The 16,897-nt window shown below is 38.1% G+C and overlaps 2 protein-coding genes and 1 long non-coding RNA gene across 3 annotated transcripts in view; 2 read left to right on the top strand and 1 right to left on the bottom strand.

Moving 5' to 3' along the window:
- Positions 1-6,235, top strand: part of LOC125689959 (plasminogen-like) — a 21,761-nt gene extending 15,526 nt beyond the window's left edge. The window contains exons 15-19 of the mRNA XM_048937774.1: positions 586-660; positions 1,012-1,152; positions 2,893-2,999; positions 4,102-4,247; positions 5,271-6,235. Coding sequence (XP_048793731.1) covers positions 586-660; positions 1,012-1,152; positions 2,893-2,999; positions 4,102-4,247; positions 5,271-5,432 — 631 coding nt within the window. The 3' untranslated portion in view covers positions 5,433-6,235. The remainder of the gene's footprint in view (positions 1-585; positions 661-1,011; positions 1,153-2,892; positions 3,000-4,101; positions 4,248-5,270) is intronic.
- Positions 2,962-16,897, bottom strand: part of LOC125689964 (uncharacterized) — a 16,147-nt gene continuing 2,211 nt past the window's right edge. Inside the window, exons 2-3 of the long non-coding RNA XR_007375461.1 lie at positions 3,174-3,258; positions 2,962-3,075 (exon numbers count right to left, since the gene is read on the bottom strand). This is a non-coding gene — a long non-coding RNA (uncharacterized LOC125689964). The remainder of the gene's footprint in view (positions 3,076-3,173; positions 3,259-16,897) is intronic.
- PLG (plasminogen) overlaps positions 10,251-16,897 on the top strand; it is a 21,771-nt gene continuing 15,124 nt past the window's right edge. The window contains exons 1-3 of the mRNA XM_048937775.1: positions 10,251-10,383; positions 13,541-13,676; positions 15,195-15,301. Coding sequence (XP_048793732.1) covers positions 10,335-10,383; positions 13,541-13,676; positions 15,195-15,301 — 292 coding nt within the window. The 5' untranslated portion in view covers positions 10,251-10,334. The remainder of the gene's footprint in view (positions 10,384-13,540; positions 13,677-15,194; positions 15,302-16,897) is intronic.

Genomic DNA, 16,897 nt, shown 5'->3' with positions numbered 1-16,897 from the left:
ATGACAGTTAATTGCATTCTGCACTGGGGGGAGTTAAGCCCAGAAATATTCAAATCTAAATTTTTATTGTGTTAGAAGTTATGTGAAGATTATCACCGCTCTGTACAAAAATAAATGGAGTATGGCATTTCCACCACCACAGAATGGTAGAACAGGAGATGAAGAAGTGCTTACAGAAAGGCTAGTGAAAGTTTCTACACAATTGTTGACAATCATTATTGTAAATAATATCCCAAGAAAAGTTAAAAGTCTATAGCAAGATCCATGCAATGATCTAGTCCAAGGTAATCCTACAAATAAATAGGATGTAGCATTTTCTTAATTGTTTCTCAGGATAAACCCAGTACGTCACATGTGAAATTGTTAAGAAATGCTAATTACTTTTAATAAATTCCTGAAAGCAAGAGTGGCCTGTCAAAAGAAACATTCTCTTGCAGTTGACATAAGACAATCTCTTAACAGTAAAATATTTGAATGTGGAGCATATTGTTTGTTTGCTAGTTTTTCCCACTGCACACAGTACAGGTGGTATCAAATTGACTGTGCAGTCTTAGATTAATAAGGTTATTGTATTCTCTGTTCTAGTACCAACACGCATCATTGTGCTGGCACTCTGATACATCCACAGTGGGTCCTTACTGCAGCTCAATGCTTGCAAGAGTAAGTATCAACTAGAATGAGGGATAGGTATTTCTTGCAGCTGGATGAGAAAATCAATCAGAGGCACAAAATGTAACTGATTGGGCACTTGTTGATCTTGAGGGATGGTTGCTTGGCCTGCACTGCATCTGCACTATGTCTCCAAGTTAAAGCAAGCAAGCAGTATCTCTCATGTCTGAAGTAAGCAACTGTGTGTCTTGGGGAATCACTTTCTAAGTTAAAGCTTTTATAACATTGATGACTGATGGCTGAGAAAGATGAAGTGGCTCTTCCTAAATTCTTCTTCTGAGATGTAAGGATTTTCTAACAGTGCAGTTAATGTCATTGCATTGCCACTGCCATTTCTTCCAGGTCAGTAGAGCCCTCTTCCTACAGGATCTTTCTTGGAATACAGAACCTAAATGCAGAAGAGCCATCCCTGCAAATCCGAAGTGTTCACAAATCACTGAAGGAACCCAGTGGAGCAGACATTGCTCTGCTAAAGCTGAACAGGTACTGTTTCAAGCAAAGCTTTCCATTCTCTCCTTTATTCTGAAGTCATGAATTATTTTAGCCCGGATTTGTGTGAGAGTATATTATCTTAGGGATCTGCTCAATGGCAAATGCTAGCATCTCTCCTGCTGAAAGACCTCACTGGCAGAACATGTGTGAGCTACCTACACAGCTTAGCAAAGACAATCTCAGGAAAGGAGGGATTGCCATGGGGAGTTCCACTTAGCACCTGCTGACTGGAGCTCCACTGAAACAGAAAGTATAGAAATAAATCCAAGTAGAATTCTGCCTGGAGGATCTTCTGCTTGGAGGATTTTCCTTCTGAGCTTTGAGAACCAGTTGAAGTTTTGGCTAAGAGGCACCAGGACTTCTTCTGGGAGCAAGTGGAAATGTCCAATTTCCCTGCCAGTGCTGTAGGCCAGGCCACATGCATGTTTCATAAGCATCATAAGCTTGATATACAGGAAAAATTCACGTGCATAATTGTCAATTCCTGAAGTCCACATTTGTGTCTTTCTTAGACATCTGAGCAGTCTGCTCTGAAATCTGTGCATTTATTTCAATTTTATTTTTTCCTTTAGGAATGATCCCATACATTTTCTTCTTACTCATCAGTTTTCCTCTTGATCTTCTGCTCACCAATTAAGTTGAAGAGCATGAAAACTTTGTGTTTGACCTGAGTGGACTTTTCTTTTTAAAACATCCACCATAATATTTTCAGTTTTAATGAACGTAGAACAGTTACTTTCACTTAAATTTCAACTCAGACTCTCTGTTTCTCAGTTAATGACAATCCCACTAATTTCAATTGAGTATAAAGATCTTGTGCTTCATCAGTTTTTTAATTTGCTATTGCTTGTGACTAATTTGTCCATTCCTTCTTCAATTGCATGCTCTGTGCACTTATGCATGCTATAGCACTTTCATCAGTTTTGCATCGATAATCATCACCTGAACACTTCCTGCATGCCATAAATAACAAATGTGTCTGGATAGTGATCCATCATTTTCTATCTTCAGACAACTTTGTCTGAGAGTTGCTGAGGGACTGAACAGCCTAAAGCAAAGATCTCCATATACAATGTCTTCATTCCCTGAATAACTTTCCCAGGTCCCTGTCCATTCCTTGTCAAGCTTTATTCCAATGTTGAAGCTTTGAGGCACTATGCTATGATAAGGAAGAGTTTTATTTTCATATTTATTTTTTGAAGGAAGTAGGATGTTTGACAGTGTGTGAGATCCAAAGTTGCATCAGCCATGTAACCAGAAAAAAGATTTTTCTGTAACTTTAGCTATGTTTCCTTATTTAATCCCTTATCATTCATTCCACTTCTTACGAAGTCCCTGGAAATGTTCACAGCCTCTGAGTTACAGAAGATCTGAGAAATCAGGATCACTGCACCTGCAAGAACTGTTACAGTTGGGCTTAAGATTGTGCATGTTCTTTTAACTCTGACTGAGTAACTTGCGATCAGCTCTCTAGCACTGTGCTGCAAATATGCTCACATTGTGTCTTTGCCCACAGATGTATCTCAGAGACTTTCAATTGCTGGCAGATAACTTTTTTTTCAGGAGCTGATCAGACACCATTCTATAATCGTGTGTATAGTTTCAAAGTATCATCATCTTCTTTACCTTTCCCCATCTCTCCACTTTCTTGCAGAGCTTACTGAGTTTGAAGACTGAACAGGTGGATGATCATTTGTCTAAGTATCTGTTTATTGTTGGTTTGTTTTCCAGTCCTATAACAATTACTGACCGTGTAAAACCAGTTTGTCTGCCTGAAACAAGTCTGATGATGGAAAGAAACTCTGTATGCTTTCTAACTGCCTTTGCAAAAACAAAAGGTAAAGCATATTCAAAGGGACTGAAAATTAAAGGGGATTCTCAAATCTTTTCCTAAAATACATATACTTTTGTGATCTGGAAAAAAAAAAAAAAAAAAAAAAAAAGAACAAATTTTGCAGAAGACTTAACTAAGTCAGAAATTACCAGACAATGTTATTCTATTTCTTTCTCACCATGTACACACGTTTTGCCTCTCTGAACATGTGAGGAATGCCTTTCCCACCTCATGTGCCAGGCAGCACCTTAGCAATACTTCACCTGTAAAATGAAAAAGCAGAAGTTTCTTAGTGCATGCATTCATAAAATTAAAAGAAAAAAAAATCTCAGCAGAACAGGTTTCTGCCTTTCTGTTTCACCCTAATAATCTTTCACATGGGTTGCAATGCTTCTTTCTCCTTCTTGTGTCACTTAGCTCTAAAGCTGCTATGAAAATAGTGCCTAGCAATAATCACTCTATCGGTGGCGTGGTTCATCAGCATTACCAATAACACTTTTCTTCATTGCAGACAGGGTTTTCTTGTTTACCGTGCCACACGGTGGCAGCAGCTTCTTACGTTCATTTTATTGATCACTGCCACAAGAGAAGGGTACAGTCTAGTTTTCGACAGGCCATTATAACATTTAAGCTATAGCAGAAAGAGGGTCCTGCCATATCATGAAATTAGTTATTGAAAAGAGGAACAGAGCCAGAGCCCCACACCTAAATACAGCGTATTCTAGGAAAATTCAACTGTTTCTCCAATCTGGTAAACACTACATTAAAATGATTTGAATTCTTTCCTTCAAGCCTCAGAGTAAATCCAAGCTGTTCCCCTTGACATAAGCCATAGCTACCACACCATAATGAAAGCCTAAAATAAATGTGATTTTTCTGCATACTAAGCATCCGTCTTTATTTTGTAACACTTTACAAGCTGGTTGTTGAGAGGAATGAACTAATTACTAAAAATGTAAAACCTTTAGTGAGACTCCAGCATCCTGAAGTACCTACAACCAAGCTTGGGACTGATCCTAGCCCTTTCATTGTTCAGGCCTCACTGCACTGTCACAGTGCCTAGGTTGCTATTCATAACTGTTCTGTTTTCTTGGTCATTCTCAAAGGTACTGATACAGGCAAAAGATTAAAAGACATTGAATTCCCCATACTTGAGAACAGAATGTGCTATCGTCCTGGATTTTTCAATGGAAGCATAGATAACCTTGAATTTTGTGGTGGATTCACTTTTGTAAGAGTACATCACTGCGAGGTAAGAATAATTTAGCTCTGAGTGTGAGCAGGTCGAATGTAAATTTTTGTTTTCAACGCTCAGAAGTAGCTTCATCTGTTCAAGGTCTCTGCATGAAATGTGAGGACTGAGGCATACATAGCATCTTTCTTCCCTTACTCTGTCAATCAGAACAACTGCAAAATTGTGTAGGGTAATTTCTTCTTCCTCCACAAAGCTTATCCTGATGTATCCCGTACGTACTAGTAGCCCAGCATTATGAATATTCCATACCAGCAGAAAGTAACCCTGGGATATGCCATTTGAACTTTCCTTTGTTTGTAGAGGCAGAGGGAAACCAGTGAATATTTCTGGTTCCCACTTGACATTCATTTTTATCATATCACTTATTTAATTCCCTGATCTAATGTTCAAAGTGTTCCCAGTTTTCAAATTTTCGTAAACTTAAGATAAGACTTTTAAAATGTGATTTTCTTTATGGAGGATATTGTATTGGGTACTTTTCAAAACAAAGCTGATGATTATTTGGAGGCAGTCAGCAGTCAAACGCTGATCTGTCTGAGCAGGTAGTCAGTGCCACTACAAATGCTACATTCAAGAGTATGGATGGTGAATTCATTGATATATACATAAATCACTAAGCATACGTATTCGTATGCTGCCTTGCCTGGGTTTTAAGAAACATAACCATTATATTCATTTTGTCTGGAATCAAGTAGGCTAGAGAATGGAGAAAACTAAGTACTTCCTTTTGTTGCATAGCCAGTCTCATGCTGATCTGGGAATATTCCTACACCCATGATTTGTACTTGGATCTCCCTTCTTCAAACAAAACGAATGACTGTGTGCTTGGAAAAAAAAAAAAAAAATCCTCTTCACATTTTTGTTAAAAAAAGGAGAAGAAAACTCTTTCTACAGCCCTCACCTCAGTTATATTCTGAGGCCTTCAGAGTTACCACAGTGTTATTCCTGACAGTATTTTGTTGTTTGCATGTCAAGTGCCTTTACTAGAGGAGTTACCTTATTCTCTTTTCTCATCCCTAGGCTGAAGTTGGAGGACCTCTAGTCTGCCAAAGAAAAGATAGATTTGTCCAATATGGAGTCACTTCTTGGGGACTGGACTGTACCCAGCCATCAAAGCCCACTGGTTTTGTCCAAATTCCTAGCTTTCTGTCTTGGATCAAGAATGTAATGGTTACCCACTGAATCTGGACAGCATTCCAAGCACGGTTTTAGAATAGAAATAATTTGTTAAGAATCTTAAATAAATATCATTTTTTGCTGAGAATAAGTAGTTACTGCAAAGCAATAACCACGTTGACCAATCATGACCATTTTAGTACTGTGCATGGATCAGTCAGGCACATTGAATGTGGTAGTGGCTGTCAGGTTCCTTCTTCAGACATGAGACACAAAGTTCTTTCTGTTCAGACATCCATCATTCTCCTTTGCACATGCAAGTAATTAGCCTATTTCTAGGTTCAAGGTCATCCAAAAACCAGTGCAAGAAACTCTCACCCAGTCAGGCCTGGACCCATACCTATCACTGGCATCTTTCTCCCCTTCTGCTGCTCTGGAAGCAGGAAGCTAACATCCAAACCCAGCCCCTGTCTTGAGTGAGAAAAAGCCAGTCTATGCTATGCCCATGCTGTCAGGAGATGGATGAAGATCTTGTGGGCTTGCTTCTCCCTCAGGCTAATTCCCCGCACTCTCACCAGCCAAAATAAGCTTTGAATTACACTGTTACAACCATTTCAACTTCCTAGGCTACATGTACACATGGAAAAAAAAATAATGACTATCACTAAACAACTTTGTGTTGAAACAAAACTTGAAGTATGCCACAGAAAGAGTTCAGTTTGCTGTCATCCAATGCAACACACTCTCTAGTTGCAGATGTTTTATATATAACTATAGTTCTTAGCACTTCCCTACATAGCTCTCCTCTTGTAATAGTCCCTACAGTGTTTTTTGAGGTGTATGCTTAAAATGGACTCAGTAAACTTGTCTACTTTCAGAACCTGCTGAGTGCAGTGCTTCCTTGAGCACATGAAAGGTTTGCTACTATCTGGCGTGTTTTGTCAATTTCCTATGCATTGTTTTTCTGCCAGTAGTGCTAGTCCTTCAAAGAACATTGGCACAGATCCTTGGTAATAACTTCCCAGATGTATGAATTGTTCCTGTTTCTCTTGGTGCCTGTAAGTCACTCCTCAGTGCCAGCAGGCATTGCCTAATGAACATCTGAGGTATTTTATACCTGTATTGGTATATGCTGAGCCTCCTGATGGTCTGCCTCCCTAAGCAATACAATTGCTTGCAGAGGTTTTGTACCACCTGCCTGTAATTTGCAGATCACTGCAGCACAGATACGTACATACTCCATTTGAACCCAACAACACTACTGTTTTGAATAAACCAAAGGTTATTGTCCTTGATTTCAAGACCATTTTGCCTGGAAGCTCTCATCAGATTACTTCTTAATACTATTTTGATAGGTTTAGGTTGATGTCAGGGTAGTTCTTCCTAAACACTCTACAAATATGACAATTTTAATGAGACTAGGCATTACATTTGGAAATAGGGTTTCTTTCCAGAAATCCAAGCAAGTAATTAGTAAATACCTCTACAGGATGTTTTCACACTTTCTTTGTGAAAAAGATAATGTGATATTGTAACAATCAGAAAGATCAGTGTGATGGAATGGTGATACAGGAGGTATAATGACAAAGGGACTGGCATGACAGAAAGGTGTTACAAAACAGTAAGTGCTCACCCATCTCCAAAGATCTAGGCTTGCAGGAAAAACTCCACATGGGAAGGATCCCCAACCAGAGATCCTTCCCCCAGTGCAATCAGCCCTTAAATGAGGTCTAAGAGAGGTGCAGCCAGGCTCCAGCCCTTCTGGTCACACTGCTGAATTGCTTTCACCAGTTCTCCCAGAACTGACCAAGTGCTTTCCCCAGGTGCTCAATCAGTGGTTCAGGCTCTGACTCAACCGTTTCCATACAGATATGTTGCAGTCTTTTGGACATATGGCATGTGTAAGTGGCATATCTTTCAGAAATTCGAGTTAAAATATAATAGGAAATGATAAAGCTGATCAGCACATTTTCCATGCTTTCTTGTGCAAAACTCCCTGATCTTAGTTGAGGATTCCGGGGAAAACTATAAAAAAAATTTAACATTGCTTCCAGCAAATGCATGCATACTACAAAATCTTTTTTAACTGTTTTGGTCTCTTTTATATGATAGAAGTATACAAAATCTCTTATCATTTGCACAGTGTATATTAAAATGGAACCATCATAGACTATTTATAAACAGATATTATTGCTAGTTTTAGGCACTGGAATGTAGCTGTGGTTTAGCAGAACATCAGGTATTGCTAGATAATACATATAAACTTCAGTAAGTGACCAGATCTTCACAGGTACAGAGTATAAGATTCTTATGAAGCAAGTAGTTATAAATGCTCATCCTGTTTCAATGACATTCCTGAACAGCTAATTTTATCACTGGTTCTCAGACATTGAAACCATCAGTAAACAACACACTACTTCAGGAACCAGTGTATAATATAATGACACAATATAAATGTGCAAGTCCATAGAGAAATACCAAAAGTAAACTTTACAAATGGTAGATATTTGCAGGGGTATTTGGAGGAACTTGAGCAATTGTTGGGTTAAGTACAAAATCTGTTTCTTCACATTACCAAATTTTCCCAATTATACTCATGGTTTTTCCTTCTTTTTCTCTTACGCATTTCTTTTTCAATCAGTCCTAACCCTCATCCAAGGACTCCCAGTAACAGCAAACAAAGCTTAAGCAGAAGTGATGGAGATGAGCTCATCCACAAGGGATTCTGTACTCTGTGTTTGTGTGTATGTCTAGAGCAAGGATGGAATTTGCTTTTAATGTGGCTGCCTCCTTATTTCCTGAAGAACTTCTCTTCCCGCTCCTGGCAGTTTCTGCCTTTAGAAGCCATCTACATTATCCTTTGAGTTTGTTGCACAAAATGCTCTTTGGCTCTGTTACTCAGGGCAATGCATCTCTCAATTATGTTCTGCTTTCCGATAAAAACAAAGAATATCTTCCTCTATGTCCCAACTGGCCATGTATCTATGACATACTATTACTCTCCGGAGCTCAAATAAGAGCTTTAGCTCACCCTCACCCTAGTCTAACAGATGTTTCCTTCCTTACAGTTGCCTTTTGAGAATTTCCCTTCAAAAAATTGAATCTTCCTTTCGATCCTTCCTCAAGCAATTGACATCTAACTGGCTGTTTTCTGTCTCTTCCTTATTCTGATATTTAGGAACACTAGGTCCATCTGAATTTAATACGTTGTAACCCATGTTCTGACAATGTTTGCAAATTCATTTGCAGGGGATTTTCTGAGCTTACAGTAAACCCAATTTCAAGGGTCAACTTCTATTTAAAAAGCCTTCTACCATTGTTTACATTTTAACCACTATGCTAACAAAAGTACCCTGACTCTGAAATGAGATCTGATAAACTTCCACACAAGGCCCACCTATGTGGGCCTCACAGAGGTCAAATAAGCGAGAACAAACACTACAGAATCAAAACTGGGAAAAGATTTAGAGGACGTATGGATCTTATGAGAAAAAGAGAGAAAAAGGGGGAACACAGAAGTAGACAGATGAATCAACAGTTCACAAGAGCGCGTTTTAAACACAATGCCATGAGAGCTCATAGTGTTGTTACAAAACAGCAGCGAGGAGCATCATTGTGGGAGATGAAACACTTCTCCCATTTTGACATTTTCATGTTGAGAACTCACTCTTATACCAGAATTGACTGCTGACAGTAGCTCCGCAATCAATTTTCCATGATCAAATCTGTTGAGAGAGATTATATTTCCACAAACCTGGATTATCGTATTTGAAAGGAATGTAAATCCAAGTTTTATTTTCTCAGGAGCAGCTGCAGTGAACTAGATGTGTTTTAAGCAGATTTATGACAATGAGAATGAGAGGAGAACTGTACCTTAGAGTCCTTTTTTACTTCTTCACTCGAGCCTTATCCCAAGACCTCAGTACAATGCAGTTTTGACTTAGATTAGGTGAGACAAGGTCATAGATAGCCTAACTGGTTTTTAGACGGAGCTCATAATTCTATGAACTTTTTGCCTTCAGTTGCAGAAGTCTGAACTTCATGACCCAGGACGGTCCATTCAAGCCTGTTTTCCTCATCCAGCATTCAACTCCTCCCTGCCTCAGGCAAGTCACTAGCATATTTGATTTAAGCTGTTTTGAAGCTCCACCAGTGACCTAACATGCACGAGAAACCATGAAATGGTGCTGCAGTGCAACTTTTCCAAGGCAAAGGCCACCTGGGGAATGCAGAGTGGGGCTGATGTTGAAATCAGGATAATATATAGATGAACAAAGTCTGGCAACCTCACAGGATGAGTTTAAGCATACACTATGAGGTTAAATGTCTGGGAAAGAAAAATGGCTATTCACAGATCTTCAACAAAAAGTAATAACATCCACCACTGAACCAAGATGAACTCTTACTCCTAAATTAACAACGAAGAAAAGAAAGAAAAAGAAAAGAAAATCCTAAAGTAAAATTAAACTATCTTTCAGAGCTAACTGACTCTGATAAGATTATTTGGATCTGATAAGAGTGCTTTTCCTGAGATTAAATGGAAGGTGGTCTTCATGCATCAGTACAAGTGTGAATGGCTAAAATTGGCATTGAGACTCTAGTACTGGGAGAAAGAAAAATTCTGCCTGGACTAATAATTTCCTATGCTTTCCAACAATATTTTTCTTGTTTATTCTCTAGCAAAGAGAGACCTAACAACGTAAGAACAAAAACATGCCCCACAAAATAGGAGAGGGTGCCTTCACATTTCCCAGCATCCAATACAAATGACTGAATCTGATTTGGTAACATATCCAATTCAAGGTTGTTTGAACATTGTGCCACTCCGTGGCAAAGGGGGATCAGCATGGGAGAATCATTAACTTAATCTACCTGCACTGTTTGTTTGATGCCTCTTCAACCTAGTGCAAGTCGATAAAAACTTTGTGCACTGACAGACAACTTCCAGCGCCCGCCAGGTGGGCCAAAATGGGAATTAGCAAAGCCACTTTGCTCCTTCTTTTCTTGCTCAGCTCAGGTAAGAGTCTTTTCTCTTCTGCTTGTGTGGGTGAGATAGGGGCCAAACACTTTAAAGCTTCATGTTGTGCAAGTGGGTCACCAAATCCACATCACCAATTACATAGACAATGGGCAAGAGTTGCTGGAGAACAAAGTTAGAGCTGCGATTGCTATGGTGTTTGCTGCAGACACTAGAAAAATATTAGCCTTGGTTTCTGCATGGCTACCCAAATGGCCAGCACTTGCCAGTATGTCAAATGGCCAGAAATGGGGACACATTAAACAAGTAGGCTGCTAAAAAGACACGAGTATCTCTGGTTTCAGCCAGCTTTTTATCCTAAGATCATTGGTTGTTTTTTTCCCCTCTGTAATTGATGAGTATTGTGATATATATTTTGGTTCTTTGTTAAGTATACTACAAGTAGAATCACACACAAAAATAAAGTGAGATGGAGGAAAGTTCCTTCACACACTGTAGTTTCAATATTTTTCACTGCCACAGTCTTAACAGGAAATTTTTCATTCTATGTGATAGAGAGCTTCAATCAATGATGTGATTTGTGCCCTATCTTATTTCAGGTATTATCTATAACTACATGGTGTGCAATAAATGCAACTAGAATATACTCCCAAGTATGCCAGTATATGCCAAAAAGAAAGGAACAATAAAAAACAATAACATTTTTCTTACGTGAATGGAAAAATATGCAATAGGTCACAGAAAAATATATTAGTTGATTTTAGCAACTAGAAATACTATAGACAAGCCCCAACCTAACATTAAATAATATCAAGAATTTGCTAATAACGAGCATTCATTTAAATTCTGATTTCTAAGCTATGTTTTTGTAGAACAGTCTCACTCAGATCAAAGAGACCTCTCAATTAATTAGGAATGTATATGAAGGAGGAAAAAAAAAATAGCACTTGGACTTCTGTCTGCAATACTCTGCTTTTGCTTGCAAATCCTTCGATTTGCTGTAAATATTTGCATTTCTGAAAAAGGCAGTAATACATCTTTTTAACAATGAAAAATTCCACAGACACTGGAAAAAGGGTAGCAAGAAAATGTATCACATTTCTATTCTGATTGCGTGTACCCTATTGCTTTCTTAAAGCATTATATATGGCCATGTAATTATAACAGAAAGTCGTGACCCAATCAATATTTTTTAAAATAACACCATAATTACAATTAATAATTATATTTTTATATAATTAATAATTGTCAAGATGTCAAAACATGGCAGAATTAATGTTGCAGAGAAGCATAGTTGGAATTCTTGAATTTCTTGAGCGTTGCAACGTATGACTATTTTAAACCCAGTTAGATTGTTCTTTCACAATTGGCTACATCTTAATGCCATGGTTGGTTTGAAACATCTAGGATAATAAGTGAGCCTGACACATGAATTTTATTGCATCATTTTCCGCTTTAACTTCATTTTACTTTTAATCATGCTTTCCTTTAATGCATAATGTTAGTCAACCTTTAAAGCCAGTATCTTCAGTAGCACACATGCAGAAAAAAAAGACATTCAGTAACTTTTCTGAGTTTGCAGTGGTATGAAAGGAAGTTGTTTGTCAGAGTAGATGGTCTTTAAGGTCTATTCCAACTCAAGTCATTCAGTGATTCTAAGTATAGTCTGGCTCTTGGGTCCAATTTATCAGCTATCCATTGTAGACATAAAATGATCATAAAGGACAATCAGAGAGTCACAGGTGTTGCAAGTGATCTCTGGAGATCATCTAGTCCAACCCCCTGCTACAGCAGGTTCCCTAGGTTTGCTAGTCAACTGCAGCCTGAACTAGCACTCAGATGAAGACATTTAGCTGTACCAAGAGGTACGCGAGTCTGTTTCACACTATAGAAGTTTTGCTCAGAAAAGGGAGAAATAGTTGCCTAAAAGACATTTCCTCAGTTTAAAAAAATAATTGAAGCCCTGGGAAGTTCCCAACTCAGAGGCTGTAGGCTAGAGCAAAATCAAACTGCCTTCTTTCTGCTGCCACTGGGCAATGGCTCAGAAAAAAAGCAAGTCCAAGAAGATGAAGAAAGACCTTCACTTCAGCATGTTTGCACACAAGAGCAGGAAGCTGAGGTATGCATGATTCACACCCTGTCTGCCTTTAATTCAGCAACTGCATAAATCAGAACAAAACAGCGCGCAGAGCAGGACTAGGATGTGTTGCAAAGACCACGAGTCACTTGCCTGTTTGAGGTTGAAATCGAGGAGAATGGACAAATCCCAGAGCCAAATGAGTTTATAATAAAGTCATAGGCTCGTCGGATAAAGAAACTGTAATAATCACAGGACTCTTGCAACACTCTGACACTGCTGCCAGAAATCATGAAAGTCATGGCTCTATGATCAGTATTTAAGCATTCAGAAATAACACTGCTGTAAGAGGAGAAAAAAAACCAAAACACCAAATGAGAGGATTCAAGAGGATTGTACTTCAGCTTTTTTTTTTTTTTTTTTTTTTTTTTTAATATTTCTTGGTTAACGTAGGCATATTTTTTAACATCGCATATATGTCACATGCAGCCGTAGCTCAGGAGCTATATGATTAAGGTTATTTATCAGTTCATTCTCTACTGTCAATTCACTGCAATAAAGAAAAACATCTGCTACCTTGATTATTAAGCATATATCAAGTCCAGATTAACTGACAATGCCCACAGTGAAAACAACAGTGATAGAGAATGGGCTTCTCACAAGAACATTTGGAAAAAAACCCATCTACAATGTAACTGATAAAACTGAAATGGTTTTCTTTTTTTTGTGGATAGGTATCAGCAATCAACCGTTGTTTCATATATTTCCTGGGTTTCATTCCTCCACTTTCTCCAAACTATGGAAAAAAAAAAAAAAAAAAGTTCTTTCTGTCACAGAAAGCACGTCACTTTCTTTTTTTCTTTATTCCCATCACCTTATGCACCAGGTCTGTGACATTTGCAATGCCTTTCAGAATCACCAAAGCACTGTTCAAGTCAAACCCTGCTTGCCCTGGGTTTTTTAGTGACACTACAATTTAACATACTAGACAAGAAAATATGTCTGTAGCTACTGATTTATTACTTTATTAAATGATGTGTCAAAGGATTTAATATGAAAATTTGATATTAACTATGTCAGCATTCACATTCTTACCTCTTCCTCTCTTTTTCCTTTTAGTGCAAGGAAGCATACTAGACAGCTATGTGAGGACAGAGGGAGCTTGGCTGCTTAACTCAAAGAAGCAAACTTATAAGACAAGTAGTAAAGAAGAATGTGCAGAGCAATGTGAAACTGAAACTAAATTTTCTTGCAGGTAATTTCTGCTGCTGTTTCTTGTATATGTATTTCAGATGTACAGATGTATATAGATGTACAGATCATGGGGAAGTCAACCTTATTTATTGACTGGACGTTAGAGGGATTTCTTAGGAATATATGCTTCTGCAGTCTCTTGGAAAAACTACAGAGATATAGAAAATGCCTGAGAGACATAGATGAAGACAAGCAGAAGTAGAAAAAATGAGAAAACTATTGGATTTTCACTGGAAAACAATATCTTTTGATGCACAGTTTGGCACACAGAGAACCAAGGTGACATGGTTTTATCAGGACACTTTTCACAATAAAGACTCATAAGTAATTCTTGAAAATTTAGAACAGCAATAATTACATGCTTATGCCTTACCTATTATCCTGCAGACATGTTAATTATTCTGAATTTTACTAGAATTCAGACTTGTGTATCTTCTATTTACCTTGAGAAAAAGACAGCCATTTAAACCTGTGCCCTATTTCCACCCAAGCACTCCCTCTGCACTTGCATTTAACAAGACACTGAGGGACAGAAAACATGAACCATTAAGGGTGTTAATCAGTTTATACCACTGGCTGATCACCAGTGGCTGATGCTGTCTAAGAGCCTAATACTCTGAGCTTCAGGCTTCCAAGCCTTCCACATCTAAGCCTCAGAAGCTCCTTGAAATCTCAGCCATAAAGCAGACAACTGGAATGAGAACAGTGACTGCAGTGAGAGGCTGTTCTCTTGTATGAGGAAGGGAGATCACGAGCCCTGGATCTATTGCTTCTGCAGGATACCTTTCTGAACTCAGAATGCTGAGGATCTGCAGGGCTCATTCCAGCACTTGATTCCCTGTCAGGCCTTTATTTAAGGCAGGAATGTACTGGTGCAGACCTGCCCGCTCAATGCTATGTTGCTACTGCTCTTTGTTGAATCAGAAAAGTCAACAACAGAAATTACTTAGCCTACCAAGAGTTTTCCTTAAATATCGCTGTAAAGGTTATGCTACCTGCTCTCATTTTTCAGACTTCCATCCTAGGCCCTTGCTGAAAAGACAAATGAGCTTGCTATCCAATGTGCTTACATTGCCTCAAGTAATGGTGACTTAAAACAGTTATCAAGAAGTAATTTATGATGCTGGCTTGTTGAATTTTATCTGTTCCTTGATAACTGCTGAATACTGTAAAATATCCTGCTTCTTGCACGATCAGTAACATTTTTGCATGTACGCTCTTCAACATATTCTCTGTTGTCTCTGGCACATTATAAATTATAAATTTTTAACCCGTGTCATAGTCTCCTTGTACGGCTCACTTTCAACCTAACTTTGAGATGAAGGCTTAAGAGTTAATGTCAGCACTGAAACTGGGAGATGAAACATTTGGGGCGTTGCAAAGCACTGCTGAATCTTAAACCTTGCCAAAGCACAGCACTTTCACAATGATAACTTAATGCTAGAAACAGTCTTCAGGAAAATAATGCATATATTCATCTACTGTTTCTTACCTTGCTCTCTCCTCTTAATTTTAACAGGGCCTTCTTATTCACCAGTAAAGACCAACAGTGTATAACATTGGCTGAGAACACCAAAACAGCAGTGCTATTCAGAAGAACAAATGCAGTTCTTTATGAAAAAAGAAGTACGTTTACACACTGATACCATTTCACCAAGATATCCTTTTGAGAAAGACTACCATAACACTGTTGTAACTGGGACCATGTCATCACTGGGTCACGCAATGTGATTAGAACAGCCCTTCTCTGATATCTGGTTTCTGCCACATTGCTGGAAATGCAGTTCCAGCTTTTTTTCCCAGATTAGTGCTCCAGCATCTTTCCTGCTCCCTAAATTCTGGGGATCCACAAGGCTCAAAGAACTATTGCTCTGAGAGCACACATAGTGTTGGGAGTAAAGAAGGTGCTTAAGTGTCCCTAATCTACCTCTCCTTTTAAACCAGCCAGTAACCAATGGCTGCATCTTCTTTGTTTCTGCTGGGAGTAGTAGGAAAAGCTACTTGCACAGACTATGGATCCTGAGATAGGCACTTATCCAGTGGAAAACTGATGAAAACAAGCAAAGATTTTACATATATCTCTAAACAAGATTTACTTCTTACCCTGGGGGACAGTCAAATCAGTTTTTTCTTAGTTTCATTCATTGTTAGAATTAGAGTGTTAACCACTTTCCAGTTATAAATGGGTGCTTTTGCTCATATTTGTATATTTTAAATGATGTTTGCACTCTTCATTTAATTAATTTCGTGAAGCTTTTTATCCTAATGTACGTTTTTATGATATAATTAGTTGATGTGGCAGTACTTTGGATTCCCTTTTGGCATATGCTTTGTTTCCAGTCAGTTCTGCCATGAATGAAGTCTTTTTGAGAAAAGTATATCTGATTTCCTATTCTATTCAGCAAATAGTGAGTCTTTAAGAAATGGCAATTATCCTTTTTCAACTACTTTCAAGCTACTTTCAACTTCCATAATCACTGAGCTCTTGTTACATAGATGGAAGAAGGAAATTATTTTGTTTTTAATGCAGTGGAAGATTCATTGTATCATTCTCTGACTTAATAATGCACGAAGGAGAAAAGATCTCCTTACTGATTATTCAGACACACAAGATAATCCTTTTAATATAATAATACAATAAACCTTTCAATAGAAGTAGTAAAGCTCTCTGTTAAACGACTTTGTGAACATTCCATCTCACCATTTGATGATTTCTAATTTTTTTTCTAATTTTTTTAAATATTGAGACACTTTTAAGAGAATATTTAGAAATTGAAAAGGCACCTTTCTACATCCTTACTCCTCTGTTGACCTGCAAAGCCTTGAAAGATATGCTAGTGTTATGCAATTAGCACACACAAGATCTTACGTACTAATTTATTAGCTTTAGCTGAATCACAACTAAGCATCCAAATAAGATTTTGTTCAGACATTATGGACGATGTAAGGAAAAGAATCTTTCAAAGAAGGATGGGTAAGCACTGAACCACACTAACAAGAAAGGCTATGGAGCACCCACCCTTACAGATACTGATGGACAAAGTTCTTGGAAGCCCCATCCAGCTCAGAACCTGAATAGGGAACTGGACCAATACCTCTGAGTTATAATTTCAACCTAATGTTTTTCACAGTTCTTGTAGATTTTCTTCCTTATATAATCCTTTTCACTTATGCAATCTTTCTTACTCGTATAACCCTTGAGAAGATGCAGGATTTTTTCTT

Source organism: Lagopus muta, chromosome 2 (assembly GCF_023343835.1).
Source record: "Lagopus muta isolate bLagMut1 chromosome 2, bLagMut1 primary, whole genome shotgun sequence".
NCBI lineage: Eukaryota > Metazoa > Chordata > Aves > Galliformes > Phasianidae > Lagopus > Lagopus muta.
The sequence above is the reverse complement of the archived record's forward strand: the minus strand, read 5'-3'. Positions and strand labels throughout refer to the sequence as shown.